The sequence below is a fragment of the Dicentrarchus labrax genome, unplaced genomic scaffold, assembly GCF_905237075.1.
Source record: "Dicentrarchus labrax unplaced genomic scaffold, dlabrax2021, whole genome shotgun sequence".
Lineage (NCBI taxonomy): Eukaryota > Metazoa > Chordata > Actinopteri > Moronidae > Dicentrarchus > Dicentrarchus labrax.
This window is the reverse complement of record NW_026136721.1, coordinates 20056355-20074558: the sequence shown is the minus strand read 5'-3', so window position 1 is coordinate 20074558 and position 18204 is coordinate 20056355. Positions and strand designations below refer to the sequence as shown.

General features: G+C 38.0%; 1 long non-coding RNA gene and 3 gene segments (V, D, J or C); all 4 read right to left on the bottom strand.

Annotated features, from left to right (window-relative positions):
* Window positions 1-1052: 1052 nt before the first annotated feature.
* Window positions 1053-17060, bottom strand: LOC127355139 (Ig heavy chain V region 5A-like). The segment is given in 4 exon segments: window positions 1053-1068; window positions 1166-1390; window positions 16106-16175; window positions 16878-17060. Coding segments are annotated over 4 exon segments (351 nt in total).
* On the bottom strand, window positions 5748-8355 carry LOC127354382 (uncharacterized). The gene is made up of 3 exons (XR_007881532.1): window positions 8252-8355; window positions 7789-8157; window positions 5748-5848 (listed from the first exon to the last, which is right to left on the bottom strand). It is a non-coding gene; the product is annotated as an uncharacterized LOC127354382 (long non-coding RNA).
* Window positions 10769-11235, bottom strand: LOC127354374 (immunoglobulin heavy variable 3-74-like). The segment is given in 2 exon segments: window positions 10769-11088; window positions 11179-11235. Coding segments are annotated over 2 exon segments (348 nt in total).
* Window positions 12802-13450, bottom strand: LOC127354370 (immunoglobulin heavy variable 3-30-3-like). The segment is given in 2 exon segments: window positions 12802-13126; window positions 13217-13450. Coding segments are annotated over 2 exon segments (366 nt in total).
* Window positions 17061-18204: the final 1144 nt, after the last annotated feature.

Here is an 18204-nt window from a genome sequence, read left to right as displayed (position 1 = left end):
TTTTTTTAATTCAGTTGCTTTTAATAGTGTGATCCTGTTTTTTACAATGACAATTAAATGAAACCTTGAAACTATTACAGTTAAGATCTGTGATACTGTAGAAAGTCAATGTTCTCAGTGGTTGTAAATAGAGGAAGTAGTGTTTGTGTGACTGTCCTGTTATTGTCTCTCACTGTGTCTCGTCTGGCACAGTAATACACTGCTGTGTCCTCGGTCTTCAGACTGTTCATCTGTAGATAGAGTTTACTGCTGGAGTCTTCTCTGGAGATGGTGAATCTACCCTGGACTGACTGGGAGTAATAGATCGGAGTACTAGCTGTGCTTATATAAGCAATCCACTCCAGTCCTTTTCCAGGAGCCTGTCTGACCCAGGCCATAGGGTAGCTGCTGAATGTGAATCCAGAGGCTGTACAGGTCAATCTGTGAGATTCTCCAGGCCTTTTAACCACTGGTTCAGATTCAGTCAGAGTCTGACCATCAACACCTGTCAAACCAAGAAAGATATTCATGTCATGTGTTACATTGGCAGTACAAATGAAAATATGTCAAATCAAGATAAGTGAAGTTGTTCACCTGCCCAGCAGATAGTTAACAGCAGCAGTCCTGTCCTATAGTCCATCATGTTAAACTGTGTGTCCACTGTTCTCTGTCATCCTCTCTGCAGTCAGATAAGTAGAGGTGGAAGACATCTGAGTTTTGCATTGACTCCTCCTCACAGTGTGGAACTGGATTTGACTTGGATCTCAGTTGATGTTTGGTGAAACTGCAGAATGAATGTTTACTGTACATTAGTCATTCCTCCAAGAGTCTCTCTTGCATGTTTCAGTATAATTTGTGCAACAGGTTGACAAAACCTGGGTATCAATAATAGTCTGAATACATTTGAGAATATTAATTAAGCATTAAATACAGGAATAACATGTAACTAATTCCATAATTTATATTTCTGATTTGTAAAATACGGTCTATGTATGATATTATTTTTCTATATAGTAATGAACCGTGTTTTATTCCTTTCACTTTTTCAATAATTATCATGTCTGTTTCTCTCTTCACTGTAACAGTGAACTGGTGTTGAAATCATTAGTGGTCTGAGGGCTCAGTGTGTTCAGGCACTGAGGGGTTTTTGTTCAGGTCTACTGATGGTTTGTGTTATTGTGTCTCTCTGGCACAGTAATACACTGCAGAGTCTTCAGGCTTCACATTCTGTCCGTTTAGAGTCACTGTGTTACTGGAAGAGTCTAAGGTGATACTGAACTTGTTCTTCAGTGAATCTTTGTAATATGATGTGTATCCAACAGCTTCCATTCCAATCCACTCCAGTCCTTTCCCTGCAGGCTGTCTGATCCAAGCTGTGTAGCAGCCGCTAACAGAATAAGAGACCTGACAGGTGATGGTCAGACGTTGGCCTGGCTGCACAGTCACAGAGGCTGGCTGTGTCAACTGTTCACACTTCACACCTGTTAAAAAAGAAAATGTTTTGTAACAAATGATCAAGTTATACTGCAAAAGAAGAACTGTTGACTTTGACAAATCCAGAGAGACTCACATCCAGCTGCCAACAGCAGCAGCAGAGCTGCAGAGAACATGGTTTATGTTGAAACTGACGTGCTGTGAACTCCACTGACAGCCTGATGGGAAGTTTTTATAGCTGAGTAACAAGGAAGGTCACTGAGTTTGCATAGAATCAAACATATGAAGCATCAATGTTGGTCTAACTGGAGCCAATAGAAGAGTCTGTTGACTGTTATTATATCTGCAGAGTGAAAACATGCCTGGAAATCACCTCTGCTTTACATATGATATTTTAACTTCATTACACACTCAACTTTAACATTTTTAAAATGAAACTTTACATTTAGAGTTACAGAAATTAAACAACTGTAAACTCTGCTATTAGTATAAACTATTACTGTCTAAATCTTTACTATTAAAACATTTGATAATTTTTTCTATAATTACAAACAATAACCAGGATAATTATTCTCAATATGAATATTAACATGAGTCATGGATGATGGAAAACATATTCATTCAAATCCACATTGCACATACATGAAACTGTACCACACGTTGATTCCTGCCTACAGGGAGTAGTTACCTTTTATCCCAATTAATTATGGGCAATTATATTTGTATTTCCCTTTTCTTTTCCATCAAACTATTTCTCGTGAAACAATGTAAAATGCTATCATACATCAGTAAATGTGTATCATTTTAGGTTCAGAGTATCTCAAAAAATCCCAGGAAATGTTTGTTACTGCAGGATTAGTTGTTCATCCATCTTCAATCAGTCTCACAAGCACAAGAACACACAGCAGCTCCTTCAGGCTTCCTGCTGTTCATCTCGAGATCTACTTCCTGTCTGCTGAGATGAGCCGACGCTAACAGATGGAGCTGCAGTCACTGCTGATGGTGAACACCTTATAGTCAAACTTTAGTGTTCAAATTGTGCTGAATGAAGTTAACACAAGACTTTTGTTTAGGATAGAAAAGTATCAACTATCAAAATATCCAGTGTAAGATAACAAGTTATCTTTATTGTGTTTTTTATATTCTTAATGTTTAATAGGTTTTAATATATTATCAATACATTTTCTAAGGACCAACTTTAAGAACTTTGTATAATGTCTTATTTAAAAAAAAAAATTGTTACATAACATTTTAAATATAGAACAATATATATAAAATAAATATGAAAAAATTAACAATAACAAAATATATACTATGAATACTATTTTCTTTTCTTTTATCTTGATTGGGCTCTACCAATTACTTCAAAACAGTGATTCTCACACACACACACACACACACACACACACACACACACACACACACACACACACACACACACAATTAAGAATAAATTAATGCTGTGCAAAACACAAAAAAAGGTCTCTCCTGGTGACTTTGTGACATATACTGTCTGTAGTAAGTGTAACACTGAACCGAAAAAAGGCCTTAGTCATTATGATGAATGGAGAAGAAGTGTTTTCCATTCATCATAAGTGTTTTACATTGAGCACATCAGTGTTCAACTGGTTCTTATAAATGTCTATTCATATGATGGTTTGTGTGTGTCATTTGAAAACTAAATACCATTTTGAGAAGAAATAATATTGTTTTGAATGTAAAGTTTCATTTTGCAGGAGAATTGAGGGGTTTTGCCCATTGTGTCTGTGTTTTTTGATTTGTGTGTAGAGTTTTGAGAGTATGAGGCATGCTTTCAGAAAATGTGTGTAAACAATCGAGAAAAACTGTAGTAGTACATCCATATACTGGATATATCATGCATTAATATATTCTCAACAGATGCTGTTAACAATTAATAATGAGAACATTATTAACCATCATTACTGTAGAAAGGAATATATTAAATGTAACACTGAGAAACAGGAAGTCACAAACCACAACATCAGCTGTTGTTTTCATAGTGTGTATGTGTTTGTTAGACTCTCCACTTTGAGTTATCTGACTTTATATCTTCTGCTGCCACCTGTTGGTCTTTGTAAACAAATGTTCTGTGGAGTTTTTGTAAAGCCTCTCTGCTTCCTTTAACCACTGTGAGTCTCTGGCACAGTAATACACAGCATAGTCCTCTGGCTTTAAGTTGGACAGTCTCAGATACACCATGCTGTTGCTGTCATCTCTACTGATTTCTACACGTCCTCGCACACTGCTGGCATATGTGTTACTACTGGCATCAGAGAGGCCTCTCCCTATCCATTCCAGTCCTTTTCCTGCAGGTTGTCTGATCCAGCTCATAACACAGCAGCTAAATATGAAGCCAGATCCCCTGCAGGACAGACTGACAGTCTCTCCAGGCTTTTTCACTACTGAACTGGAAGGAATGGACTCCATACTCTGACCTGTACAACCTGATGAGATTAAAGGAGAGAGGAACCACAGAAGAAAGTGAGACAGTCATCTGGGAAGTTTTCTGGTATCACTGACTGACCATCAGTCCATGTTGTCTGATAAAAGATAAAACAGCAAGAAGCAGGAGAACTCACAGGGCAGAGAGAGAGCAACCAGCAGAAGAGTGAGTGTGTTCATCATCCTGAGGCTGGAGATGTGACCTCTGATGCTCCACACAAAGGACAAGAACAGTCAGCAGGACAGAAGTACACTGCACAGAATGAAGATTTGCATCAGGATATCATGTGGAGGGAGGGGCTCATTTACAGACTCTCTGTTAGAGTTTCATTTAGTATAATTTATCATTTGTTAGTTTTTTAATGTATTGTAAAGTAAAGATGAGTGCTGTAGGATTTTGTACAGCTGCTCAACCAACTTCAGTCACTGTGAGTCTCGAGCACAATAATAAACAGCAGAATCTTCAGTCTTCAGACTGTTCATCTGCAGATACACCTGCTGTCTGCTGTTGTCTCTGGAGATGGTAAACCGGCCTTGAACTGACTGAGAGTAGTAGATGCTACCACTGCCAGTGCTGATAAAAGCAATCCACTCCAGTCCTTTTCCAGGAGTCTGTCTGACCCAGTTCATATGATAGCTGCTTAAAGTGAATCCAGAGGCTGTACAGGTCAATCTGTGAGATTCTCCAGGCCTTTTAACCACTGGTTCAGATTCTGTCAGAGTCTGACCATCAACACCTGTCAAAAGAAGAAAGATATGCATGTCATGTGTTACACTGGCACACGTAAAAATATGTCAACCAAAGATCAGTGAAGATGTTCACCTGCCCAGCAGATAGTTAACAGCAGCAGTCCTGTCCTATAGTCCATCATGTTAAACTGTGTGTCCACTGTTCTCTGTCATCCTCTCTGCAGTCAGATAAGTAGAGGTGGAAGACATCTGAGTTTTGCATTGACTCCTCCTCACAGTGTGGAATAACATTACCATGAAGTTGGCAGAAGACTACTGATTAAGTTACTCATGTGTCCCCTTTACAGTTAATTAAAGGTTTCTGTCTTTACTCTAACAGTGAACTGGTGTTGAAATCATTAGTGGTCTGAGGGCTCCTCCTCTGGTGGCTTCATGTTACTAGTGTTCAGGCTCAGGGGATTTAGTTCAAGTCTACTGATGGTTTGTGTACTTGTGGCTCTCTCTCTCTATCTTGTGGTCTGGATTTTATTTTGTCATGTCAGAGGGCAGAGGGAGGGGGAATGAAAGGCCAGGAATGGCCAATGAGCTGGCAGTTCAAGTTGCCAGTTGCAATGAGAGCTTTTGGGGTCTGACAAGACAGAGTTTTTGCCCAAAAATCCCAGAAAATGTTTGTTACTGAGTTTCTCTCTTCTCTGTTACTAAAAAGGGCAATAGTGACTGTAAATTATGTGGAATATTAAATTAAAATTAAGAGAGTCTTCTCATCTTGAGTATCTTGAGAATAACATTTTATCAAATGAGATAAAATAAAAATAAAAACTCGCTCATGGCACAGTAATACACAGCAGAGTCTTCAGGCTGCACATTCTGTCCGTTTAGAGTCACTGTGTTACTGGAAGAGTCTAAGGTGATACTGAACTTGTTCTTCAGTGAATCTTTGTAATATATTGTGGATCCATCTCTGCTTCCAATCCACTCAAGTTCTTTCCCAAAAGAAGAACTGTTGACTTTTCAACCACCGAGAATGTTGCTTTCGATAAGCCAGTGTGTTTACATGTTTTCAATTGATTAACACTTTATATGTGATGTGAGCGGTTTTCCTGACAAATTGTTTTTACTGTCACTATCTCCCATCAGCCAGGATCATGTAAATTGTATGAAACTGCAACGTGATGCTGGTTTGCATAAAGGAGTTTTAATTGTTTCAGTGTTTGCAGATGTTTGAAGACATACAGAGAAAGTTGAAGCCTCAAGAGGAAAACAGCTGCTCAGGAACTGAAACCTGTGTGACAACATACAAAATAATGAAATATTTTAGCGGAGATGAAAATAACTGTAGTTAATTTTTGACATTTTCACAACATTTTACCTTTATCTGTGTGTGACTGTGTCAGAAATAAGTCGAATCAAATTGCATGCAGTGGTTTGTTTAGTTTTTTTGTTCTTAGTTTGTTATAATATTATTATTTTCAAATTAAATAAAAATGTAACAAAATCTTAAGAATTTGTAACATATGACAGGCACAAGTTTATTTCTGATCATGAAGATATGTAGCTACCTTTTATCCCTATAACTACAGTGTATTTCTTGTTTTATTGTATCAAACTGTTAATTGGTCATGCATTGTGAATTTAAATCCAGTCATAAGTCAGTAAATGTATCATTGTGTGGTGTGTTGTATCATTTTGAATTATTTAACCTGAGGACATTAATCAGGTGAGACAGTGCAGGGTCTCCTTTTAGAAACAGAAGAGAGAGAAACTTGACACTGACTGTCGTCCAGTGGTTTTATACCAGAAACTCAACATTATTTTTCACTCTCATATCATCACTGACTTTATATTCCACAATATGTTACTATATTGTGTCTTTATTTTTAGAAATGTTTGGTATTTGTAATATTTCAGCAGATTGTTGTGCTGTCTTTTATCAACAAGTGACCTTTATTGTGTTTCTTATGCGTTTGATATTTAGAAATAATATATGAGGAACAGTTTTTTTGGACTTTGTATAATGCATTGACAATAATTATTATTCACAAAAACATACAGTATGTTAAGATAAAATGTAATGTAGAATATAGAACAATTGATCTAAAAAATAAAATAAACACAATATGAATACTATAAATGCTAAGGCTCCACCAGTCAGTAAAGATGAGTACTGTAGGATTCCTGTGTCATTGTGGCTGTCGAGCACAATAATAAACAGCAGAATCTTCAGTCTTCAGACTGTTCATCTGCAGATACACCTGCTGTCTGCTGTTGTCTCTGGAGATGGTAAACTGGCCTTGAACTGACTGAGAGTAGTATTTGCTGCTACCACTGCCACTGCTGATATAAGAAATCCACTCCAGTCCTTTTCCAGGAGCCTGTCTGACCCAGTGCATCCCGTAGTCACTGAATGTGAATCCAGAGGTTGTACAAGTCAATCTGTGAGATTCTCCAGGCCTTTTAACCACTGGTTCAGATTCTGTCAGAGTCTGACCATCAATATCTGTAAGAAAAAATCACATGACTGTAGTGTGTACACAACTATATATATTAATCAACATCAGTGAAAATGTTCACCTGCCCATCAGATAGTTAACAGCAGCAGTCCTGTCCTATAGTCCATCATGTTAAACTGTGTGTCCACTGTTCTCTGTCATCCTCTCTGCAGTCAGATAAGTAGAGGTGGAAGACATCTGAGTTTTGCATTAACTCCTCCTCACAGGGAGGAGAGAACAGGGTTGGACTTGGCTTTTTGTTTGGTTAAACTGGAGAATCAATGTTCAATCCAAATGTCCAGACGTGTTTTGCTGTAAATTATCTATATATGAAAACCACAAACATATTTCCCACATTTCTTTTGATGGAGCTTAAAAAATTGAATTCAGAAATCTGTCACACTTACAAACAATGTATGTGTGAAATTACAAAACGTATAATTCATCTTGGGATTAAGGCTTCTCAGTATTCCCTTTAAGCATATTGGGCAGCACATGAGGATGTAAGTCTTTTCAAATTAAATTCACAAAATTTATGTTTTGTACTTGTGAATGTGACATAGGTCATTTAGTATGAATAACCCTTTGAAGGGATTCTATTATTGTGAATGATTTAACATCATAAAAATAATTATTTATTCATGAGTTTACAGTACTATATAGAAATATAATGTGGATATATGATAGTGCTTTTGCAGGTGGTGGGGAGAAAACCCAGATATTAAGATCACACTGCTGTTTGTTGTCTGTGGAGGTTTTTGTGCAGCTGCTCCACTGTCTTCAGTCACTGTGTCTCTTCGAGCACAGAAGTAAACAGCAGAATCTTCTGCTGTCAGGCTGTTGACCTCGAGGTACTGAGTGCTGCTGGACACATCTTCAGTCATGATGAAACGACTTTGAAAGGAGCTGGAATAGGTAGGAGAGTTTGAACCTGAATTCATGTCACCGATCCACTCCAGAGCTTTCCCTGGCCTCTGTCGAATCCAGTCAAAATAGCCGCTTGTCATGCTATAACCAGATATGATACATGACATCTTCACTGTCTCTCCAGGTATTTTCACCTCAGAGGGAGTCTGGTCCAGTTTGATCTCACTCCAAACTCCTCTAAGAAAACAAATTGTGATCATTATCCAATGAATCTGTTAATCACCGGTTAGACATTTAGAAAAGATGTAAAGCTGAACTGATTCTCTCACCCTGAATAGTAACGACAAATAATAAACTCCAGATCATTGTATTTTCCATTCTGAGATAAACACTGTAGTTCAGTGCTCTCTGATCTGAGTGTTTCAGTAAATATATAAATCTGTCCCAGTGTTCTTGCTGATGGAGTGTTTATAAGAGAGGAAGAGTTTGCATAGACCTTCCTCTACAGGTTTAAAAAGGGAACATGTGATAGATATATTTTCATACGCTGAGTATCTCTGCAACAGCAGAGAAAACTTCATATTGACTTCAATGATTGTGTAGATACAGTGTTAATACATAAAGACTAAATCTGTGAGAAAGTGTTTGACTGTGACGAGAGAGTGAGTTTAAAACAGAGACACCAACATTAAAGATGTTTTTCAGTCTTTCTCCTTTTTCTGTGTGTTTGTCAGTTTTCACATTTCCATTTTTGAGAGACAGAGAGTAAGAATATGTTGTCTCATACACTTTTATTTCAAAACTGATCCTCATCTCAGTGAAGTGGATTACTGCTGAGAGAGGAAACATGTGGAAGTAAGACATTTTCCTTCAAGAACTTAGGAAGTGAATGTTTGTCTTATTGCAGTAACACTTATTCATTCAACTTTCAACAAACACAAGAATAAACAGCAGCTCCTTCAGTCTTTATTTTGAAACATCTTTGAAATGGTGATCTACAACTATAAATGAACACATGAAGCTGCAGTCACTGCTGATCCAGCACTTCAAATGTTCTATTAGTGTTGTGGTGAAGCGAGCTCACAAAGGGTGTGAGTATAAAACTCTAGTTCAGTCCAGGGTTTGAGTGTCAGTCAGTTGAGATCAGTGAGATAAGCAGATATGAGAGTCTCCTTATAGTGACAGAGGAGAGAGAAACTTAATCCCCAAATAATAATTTTCTGTTTCTTTTCAGATGACATTTACGGGACAACTATATGTTTTAAAAGAAAGTTAACATTTTTATGGCTCTCTCTTGTAGTAGTTTATTCTTGGCTCCCCATGGACCCCAGTCAGTACTCCTGATATGTCCAGATGAGGGTTAATATGCCTGACATGTGTAAATATAGTATTTATTTGATACATTTTTCAGATTATTGTGCTGCCCTTGGCTGTTTTGTGAGGAACTGATCATTAAAACATTTTATGTTATTAATGATTTATTTTGGTGGTAATAATAATCTTTCAGTTTTCAAAACAACAACAACAAAAGTAAAAGCCCAGTAAAGATAAGTACTGGAGGTTTTTGTATGCCGTTGGTCCTTCCTGTGTCACTGTGAGTCTCGAGCACAATAATAAACAGCAGAATCTTCAGTCTTCAGACTGTTCATCTGCAGATACAGCTGCTGTCTGCTGTTGTCTCTGGAGATGATAAACCGGCCTAGAACTGACTGAGAGTAGTAGATGTTGCTACTGTCATAAATACCAGCAACCAACTCCAGTCCTTTTCCTGGAGCCTGTCTGACCCAGGCCATCCAGTAGCTGCTGAATGTGAATCCAGAGGCTGTACAGGTCAATCTGTGAGATTCTCCAGGCCTTTTAACCACTGGTTCAGATTCTGTCAGAGTCTGACCATCAACACCTGTCAAACCAAGAAAGATGCATGTCATATGTTACGTTGGCAGCACACATAAAAATATGTCAAATCAACATCAGTGAAGTTGTTCACCTGCCCAGCAGATAGTTAACAGCAGCAGTCCTGTCCTATAGTCCATCATTAAAACTTAAACTGTGTGTCCACTGTTCTCTGTCATCCTCTCTGCAGTCAGATAAGTAGAGGTGGAAGACATCTGAGTTTTGCATTGACTCCTCCTCACAGCGAGGAGAAAATTCAGTCACATAATATATAAATTTAGATAGCTGATGTGGTCATCGAAGGAACAATAATCAACTATAATACTATAGATATATCACAGAAGAGAAATATGTATTATATATATGCAATATATGTAGAGAAAGGTTTATACTGATAGTTTAAAGCATTCAACCAGGGGAAAACTGTGATTTTATTTTTTTTTCTGATCTAATGTTTTTCAGCTTCTTTCTCTTTACAAACTAAATTTAACAAAAAGTAAGTTATGATTTGTATTGAATATGACATTGGCAATGTAGTGTTAAATAATGATTTGAACAACAACCTTTATAATATCATGAAAAAAAAAAATATGTACCCTGTCACTCATATTTGGATTTATATAAGTCTCATGAAGTTGATGTAGGTTGTGTCAGTGTGTTAATGATACTGTGCCTTTTAAGTTTTGTACTTTAATTAATGCTGTAATTACAGGAAGGTTGTCTGATTATAAACGCAGACATAGCTGTGAGTCATGATAAATACTGACAAATATTTTTTTTATGATGAAATATGTTTCATTGGTGATTGGCCATCATTCAGTGGCAAACTGTTTTTTATTTAATAAATATATTTCAGTGATAATCAGTCATTCAGTGGTAAACTGTTGTCAAAGGGCTGACATGCTTCAGTGCTTCTCACACAGGGATCAGTGTTGTTCAGTTTTTGTGCAGCGTTGCAGTCTGGTGTGTCACTGTGGCTCTCGTGCACAATAATAAACTGCAGAGTCTTCTTGTTTCAGACTCCTCACCTCTAAGGACACAAGATTTTTGGAGGTGTCTTTGGTGATGGAAAACTGGCCTTGGAGACTTTGGGCAAATATTGTGCCAGTTCCGCTATCAATGCGTCCGATCCATTCCAGTCCTTTCCCTGGTTTCTGACGAATCCAGTGCAGCCAAGCCAGAGTGAGTCCTTCCACTTTACAGGACAGAGTGACTGGTTCTCCAGCTCTGCTGACCACTGGCTCTGAGGAGGTGAGGGACTGACCCTGAGCAGCTGAAAGAGACACAGAGTTTAGATGATGGGAAGCCAACAGACATCCAAAGCTCATTTTCTCCTCCTCAGCTGGACACCGACTTCACTCACCTGAAATGAGAGCCAAGAGGAAGAGACTTTGTACAGCTGTCATGGTGGGAACTTGGCTGAGTCTGCGACTGCAAAGGTTATTATGAAGGATATATATTGTGCAGCCAGAATGGGTGGGGATTGTGTATCAGTGTGTGAATTTGCATTTTACCAGTCAGACATTTTGGAGTTACAGTGTTGATACATAAAGACTAAATCTGTGAGAGAAGGAGGAGTGCTGGAATCAGAGAGAGAAACAGAAACACCAAAAATAAAGATGTTCAGTCTTTCGCCTTTTCTCAGTATCTTCACTTCAGCGTGAACTGTCTCCTAAAAACTTATTTTGATATTTTGGCTTTCTCCTGACTGAGCGTGTTTTTTTAATATTAAGTATTAAGTATATTTCCTTCTATTATTTAACCTAATGTTATCATTATCCTTGTTTTACTGTAAGTCTTTTTGTAACATTTGAATAAATGTATGAATGCCTCTGTCCAATGCAATATACAAATAATCAAATATTGCTACTGATTATATATCTTCATTAATATTAAAACTTTTTTCAAAGGTCCAGTGTTTAACATTTAGAAGGATCTATTGGCAGAAATGGAACATAATATCCATAGGTGTGTTTTTATTTATGTATAATCACCTGAAAATAAGAATTGTTGTGTTTTTCTTACCTGAGATGCCACTTAATCCCACACATTGGTCGTTTATGATGTCATTTGTGTCATGATATAAGAATATCATTTCACGCATGAATGAATAAACAGTCGCTCTTTCAGTCTTCCAGCTGTTTATCAAAGGGTGTGAGTATAAAACTCTAGTTCAGTCCAGCGTTTGAGTGTCAGTCAGTTGAGATCAGTGAGATAAGCAGATATGAGAGTCTCCTTATAGTGACAGAGGAGAGAGAAACTTGACACTGACTGCTATCTAGTGTTTTTATAACGGGAACTGCAACATTATTTTTCACTCTCATAATTTTGACTTAACCAAATCATATAAACTTTAACCTTAAATCCCACTGATCCAAGAGGTAAAATTGTTGTCATATCTCAAAGGGGCTTTATTCTATCATTCCAATTTTTCATGATTTTATTAATCAATTTTTATTTATTGACTTCATATTATTCATTGTATATATTTATGTTATTTTATGTTATTTTTAACTTAATTTGTGCCATGGGTTCTGATTTAAAGTATCACTTTAGTAATACCCAATATGCCAGTTAACTGTAGCTTTCCCAAAATAATAATTATCTGTTTCTTTTCAGATGACATTAACTGCATAACTAATGTTTTCAAAAGAAAGTTAAAATTTTTCTGGCTGTCTCTTGCAGTAGTCTATTCTTGGCTCCAAAGAGACCCCAGTCAGTACTCCTGATATGTTCGGATGAGGGTTAATCAATATGCCTGAAATGTGTACATGTAATATTTATTTGGTACATTTTTTGATTGAATGATTTCAACTGATTGTTGTGCTGCACTTGGATGTTTTGTGAGGAACTGATCATTAAAACATTTTATTTTTTTAATGATTTATGTTGGTGGTTAATAATAATCTTTCAGTTTTCAAAACAACAACAAAAGAAAAAAGCCCAATAAAGATAAGTACTGGAGGTTTTTGTACAGCGTTGCTCCTTCCTGTGTCACTGTGAGTCTCGAGCACAATAATAAACAGCAGAATCTTCAGTCTTCAGACTGTTCATCTGCAGATACAGCTGCTGTCTGCTGTTGTCTCTGGAGATGGTAAACCGGCCTTGAACTGACTGAGAGTAGTATTTGCTGCTACCACTACCACTGCTGATATAAGCAATCCACTCTAGTCCTTTTCCAGGAGCCTGTCTGATCCAGGCCATCCAGTAGCCAGCAAAGTTAAATCCAGAGGCTGTACAGGTCAATCTGTGAGATTCTCCAGGCCTTTTAACCACTGTTTCAGATTCTGTCAGAGTTTGACCATCAACACCTGTCAAACAAAGAAAGCTGTTCATGTCATGTGTTACATTGGCAGCACAAAATGAAAATATGTCAACTAAAGATCAGTGAAGATGTCTACCTGCCCAGCAGATAGTTAACAGCAGCAGTCCTGTCCTATAGTCCATCATGTTAAACTGTGTGTCCACTGTTCTCTGTCATCCTCTCTGCAGTCAGATAAGTAGAGGTGGAAGACATCTGAGTTTTGCATTGACTCCTCCTCACAGTGTGGAACTGGATTTGACTTGGATCTCAGTTGATGTTTGGTGAAACTGCAGAATGAATGTTTACTGTACATTAGTCATTCCTCCAAGAGTCCCTCTTGCATGTTTCAATATAATTTGTGCAAAACCTGGGTATCAATAATAGTGATAATACATTTAAGAATTTTAATTAGCATTAAATACAGGAATGACATGTAACTTATTCCATAATTTATATTTTTGAGGCAGACTAAGAGGACATGTTTTGTAAAATCCGCTTTATGTTAGATATTATGTTTCTGTATTATAATGAACCATGTTGTATTCCTTTCACTTTTTCAATTATTTTTATTTTATTATTTTATTTTATTTTTAAAACTGCTGAGAACAGTTTTCAGTCAATAGAAATAAATTGTCCACTCAGACATATAAACTCTGTTACCTTGTGTAAAACAAAAGTTGCAGTAAAAACTAAAAGCTTTGTCACTGTCTGCAGTCAGATAATTAAAGGTGGAAGACAACTACATTCTGCATTGACTCCACCTCACAGGGAGGACAGAGTTTTGTCTTTAGTTTGTTGCACTTGAGAAACGATAATGTAGGAGTTGTGACATCAGCCAAATAAATCTGATTCAGGCAAATCTGAATTTAATACTTAATTTGAATTGTCTTCAAGAGTTGAAAAGTTTTTTTTCTGTCATTTTTCAATAACACAAACTAAAACCAGAAACTGTCTATGAGAAACAAATACTATATGATGGTACAATTTAAAAAAATAATTAATGTAAAGTAGAGGACTAGAATAAAAAACAAGAAAATGCCATTTATGATCTGTGGTGTGACTCTTATCTGTATTTGTAACAGTAAAATAACTCTTATTTAGTTCTGTTTATCAGGGAGTAACTGCCCAACACATACAGTGGGTAAGGAAAGTATTCAGACCCCTTTAAATTTTTCACTCTGTTTCATTGCAGCCATTTGCTAAAATCAAAAATTTTCATTTTATTTCTCATTAATGTACACTCAGCACCCCATCTTGACAGAAAAAAAAAAACAGAAATATAGAAATTTTTACAAATTTATTAAAAAAGAAAAACTGAAATATCACATGGTCATAAGTATTCAGACCCTTTGCTCAGTATTGAGTAGAAGCACCCTTTTAGCTAGTACAGCCATGAGTCTTCTTAGGAATGATGCAACAAGTTTTTCACACCTGGATTTGGGGATCCTCTGCCAGTTTTCCTTGCAGATCCTCTCCAGTTCTGTCAGGTTGGATGGTGAACGTTGGTGGACAGCCATTTTCAGATCTCTCCAGAGATGCTAAATTGGGTTTAGGTCAGGGCTCTGGCTGGGCCAGTCAAGAATGGTCAGAGGTTCTGAAGCCACTCCTTTGTTATTTTAGCTGTGTGCTTAGGATCATTGTCTTGTTGGAAGGTGAACCTTCGGCCCAGTCTGAGGTCCTGAGCACTCTGGAAGAGGTTTTCTTCCAGGATATCTCTGTACTTGGCCGCATTCATCTTTCCTTCAATTGCAACCAGTCGTCCTGTCCCTGCAGCTGAAAAACATCCCCATAGCCTGATGCTGCCACCACCATGTTTCACTGTTGGGATTGTATTGGGCAGGTGATGAGCAGTGCCTGGTTTTCGCCACACATACCGCTTAGAATTAACGCCAAAAGTTCAATCTTGGTCTCATCAGACCAGAGAATCTTCTTTCTCATAGTCTGGGAGTCCTTCATGTGTTTTTTGGCAAACTCTATGCGGGCTTTCATATGTCTTGCACTGAGGAGAGGCTTCCGTCGGGCCACTCTGCCATAAAGGCCCGACTGGTGGAGGGCTGCAGTGATAGCTGACTTTGTGGAACTTTCTCCCATCTCCCTACTGCATCTCTGGAGCTCAGCCACAGTGATCTTTGGGTTCTTCTACCTCTCTCACCAAGGCTCTTCTCCCACGATTGCTCAGTTTGGCTGGACGGCCAGGTCTAGGAAGAGTTCTGGTCGTCCCAAAATTCTTCCATTTAAGGATTATGGAGGCCACTGTGCTCTTAGGAACCTTGAGTGCTGCAAAAATTCTTTTGTAACCTTGGCCTGATCTGTGCCTTGCCACAATTCTGTCTCTGAGCTCCTTGGGCAGTTCCTTCGACCTCATGATTCTCATTTGCTCTGACATGCACTGTGAGCTGTAAGGTCTTATATAGACAGGTGTGTGCCTTTCCTAAACAAGTCCAATCAGTTTAATTAAACACAGCTGGACTCCAATGAAGGAGCAGAACCATCTCAAGGAGGATCAGAAGAAATGGACAGCATGTGAGTTAAATATGAGTGTCACAGCAAAGGGTCTGAATACTTATGACCATGTGATATTTCAGTTTTTCTTTTTTAATAAATTTGCAAAAATTTCTACATTTCTGTTTTTTTCTGTCAAGATGGGGTGCTGAGTGTACATTAATGAGAAATAAAATGAACTTTTTTGATTTTAGCAAATGGCTGCAATGAAACAAAGAGTGAACATTTTAAAGGGGTCTGAATACTTTCCGTACCCACTGTACTCACTCACTGGGAGCATGGCTGATGGTGGCGACTGTATAGTTTAATCACAACCTTATGGAAGTTCTGACAGTTGGTTGAAAGGCACAGTTTCTGAATACTGGCTGTGTGCATTTGTCTGTGGCATCATAGTAAATGAGGCCCCATCCACTCCAGTCCTTTCCCTGCAGGCTGTCTGATCCAAGCTGTGTAGTAGCTGCTAACAGAATAAGAGACCTGACAGGTGATGGTCAGACGTTGACCTGGCTGCACAGTCACAGAGGCTGGCTGTGTCAACTGTTCACACTTCACACCTGTTAGAAAAATGTTTTGTGTCAGGACCAGTGACCAGAACTCAGACGCAGACCAGAGTTGAAGTTTCAATAAAGGTGAATTTATTTGAGTTGCACAAACAGAACGTGGTTTGAGTGGCTGGAGATTCTGATGAGTCAGAGAGTGGGAATGGGGTCCGAGCTCCAGTGCTAGGTCTTGCGGTGCTGGCAGGCAGAACTGGGTCAAGGCTCAGGGTAAGACGGTCTGAGGTGAGACAGGGGAAAGAGCGAGTTAGCAACAGGTATTTCACAAGACTCCAAGAAACTGAGTGCAAGTTCAGGTTGGCTGGCATGTTCTCATACTAGCTGATTCAACAATCCAGCAGGGAATGGAAGGTCGGCCTGGCTTTTAAAGGTGAGTTGATTGTAGGATGAGGAACAGGTGTGCTGGAGTGGTGTGATGAGCCGCAGGTTTGTAGGCAGGAGCTCCAGCGACCACGCCCACCAGTGGCTTCCAGAGCATGAGGGAGAGAGCAAAACACAGAGACGGATGCCAAACCAAAACACACCAAGCACACAGCAGGCACACCAAAAGGGAGAAAAAGAACACAAAAACTACATTCACGCACATACCATGAAGGAGGCCAGGGTCACGGCCGGCGGGTCGTGACAGTTTTGTAACAAATGATCAAGTTATACTGCAAAAGAAGAACTGTTGACTTTGACAAATCCAGAGAGACTCACATCCAGCTGCCAACAGCAGCAGCAGAGCTACAGAGAACATGGTTTATGTTGAAACTGACGTGCTGTGAACTCCACTGACAGCCTGATGGGAAGTTTTTATAGCTGAGTAACAAGGAAGGTCACTGAGTTTGCATAGAATCAAACATATGAAGCATCAATGTTGGTCTAACTGGAGCCAATAGAAGAGTCTGTTATCTGTTATTATATCTGCAGAGTGAAAACATGCCTGGAAATCACCTCTGCTTTACATATGTTATTTTAACTTTATTACACACTCAACTGTAACATTATGAAAATCAGACTTCACATTTAGAGTTACAGAAATTAATCAACTGTAAACTTTTCAAGTGTATTAATGATCAATGTCTATGTGTTTGTATTGTATTAATGTATTAAAACGTGTCAGTTGTATAACTGCAACAACTATATTGATCATTATTGATATTCTTGATGTGAACATAAATCATGGATAATGGAAAATATATTTATTAAAATCAGTATTGTAATAACAATGCTGATGTGCACCTAATGAAACAAAAGAGCAACCAGAATGTTGCTTTCTATGAGCCTTGTTTACAGTGTAAATTAATTACAACAGACTTTGAATATGACACCATATTCCTGATTAAAGTATGAGCACAGCGTTTTACTACAGCATTAGTTTATGCATTTATTCGCTCACATATTGTATTCGCTGCAAACAGAAATAAAGTGACAGCCAGGGTCATGTAAATAGTATGTAAACTTCAGTGTGATGCTGCTGGTTTATATACAAGACTTTGAATGGTTTCAGTGTTTGCAGATGTTTGAAGACATACAGAAAAACTTGGAGCCATCAGCCACTGGAGCTGCTGATGATGTTTGTAATGAGGGAAGAGTTTGCATAGAGCTCCCTCTACATGTTTAAAAAGGGCAGATGGAACACAGATTATCTTAAAATAGAAAATTAAATTAATGATTAGTTGGTGTTTTTGTATTTGGATGACAAACTTGAAGGTTTTTTGTTGTTTTTCTAAACAAAAAGAACAAAACTTGTTTTCTTCTCCAAGCATCAACATACAAGAGCACAAAAAACATGTTTTACTCTGTCATACTCTGGAAAATGTCTGCTGGCTTATCTGTCAAATAATGTTATGAATGTGATATGTTTATGTCACAAGAGGAAACAAATTTCTTAATTCAAAGTAGCTGCAGGACTCTGCATATCATATTCACCTGCTCTCCAAACTCCAGCAAATAAATGAGACTTGTAAACCATAACCACACAAATGCTGTTCATTTTCTCTGAGGAGTGTTTTTAATGAAGCTCTGATCCAAAGATGAGTAC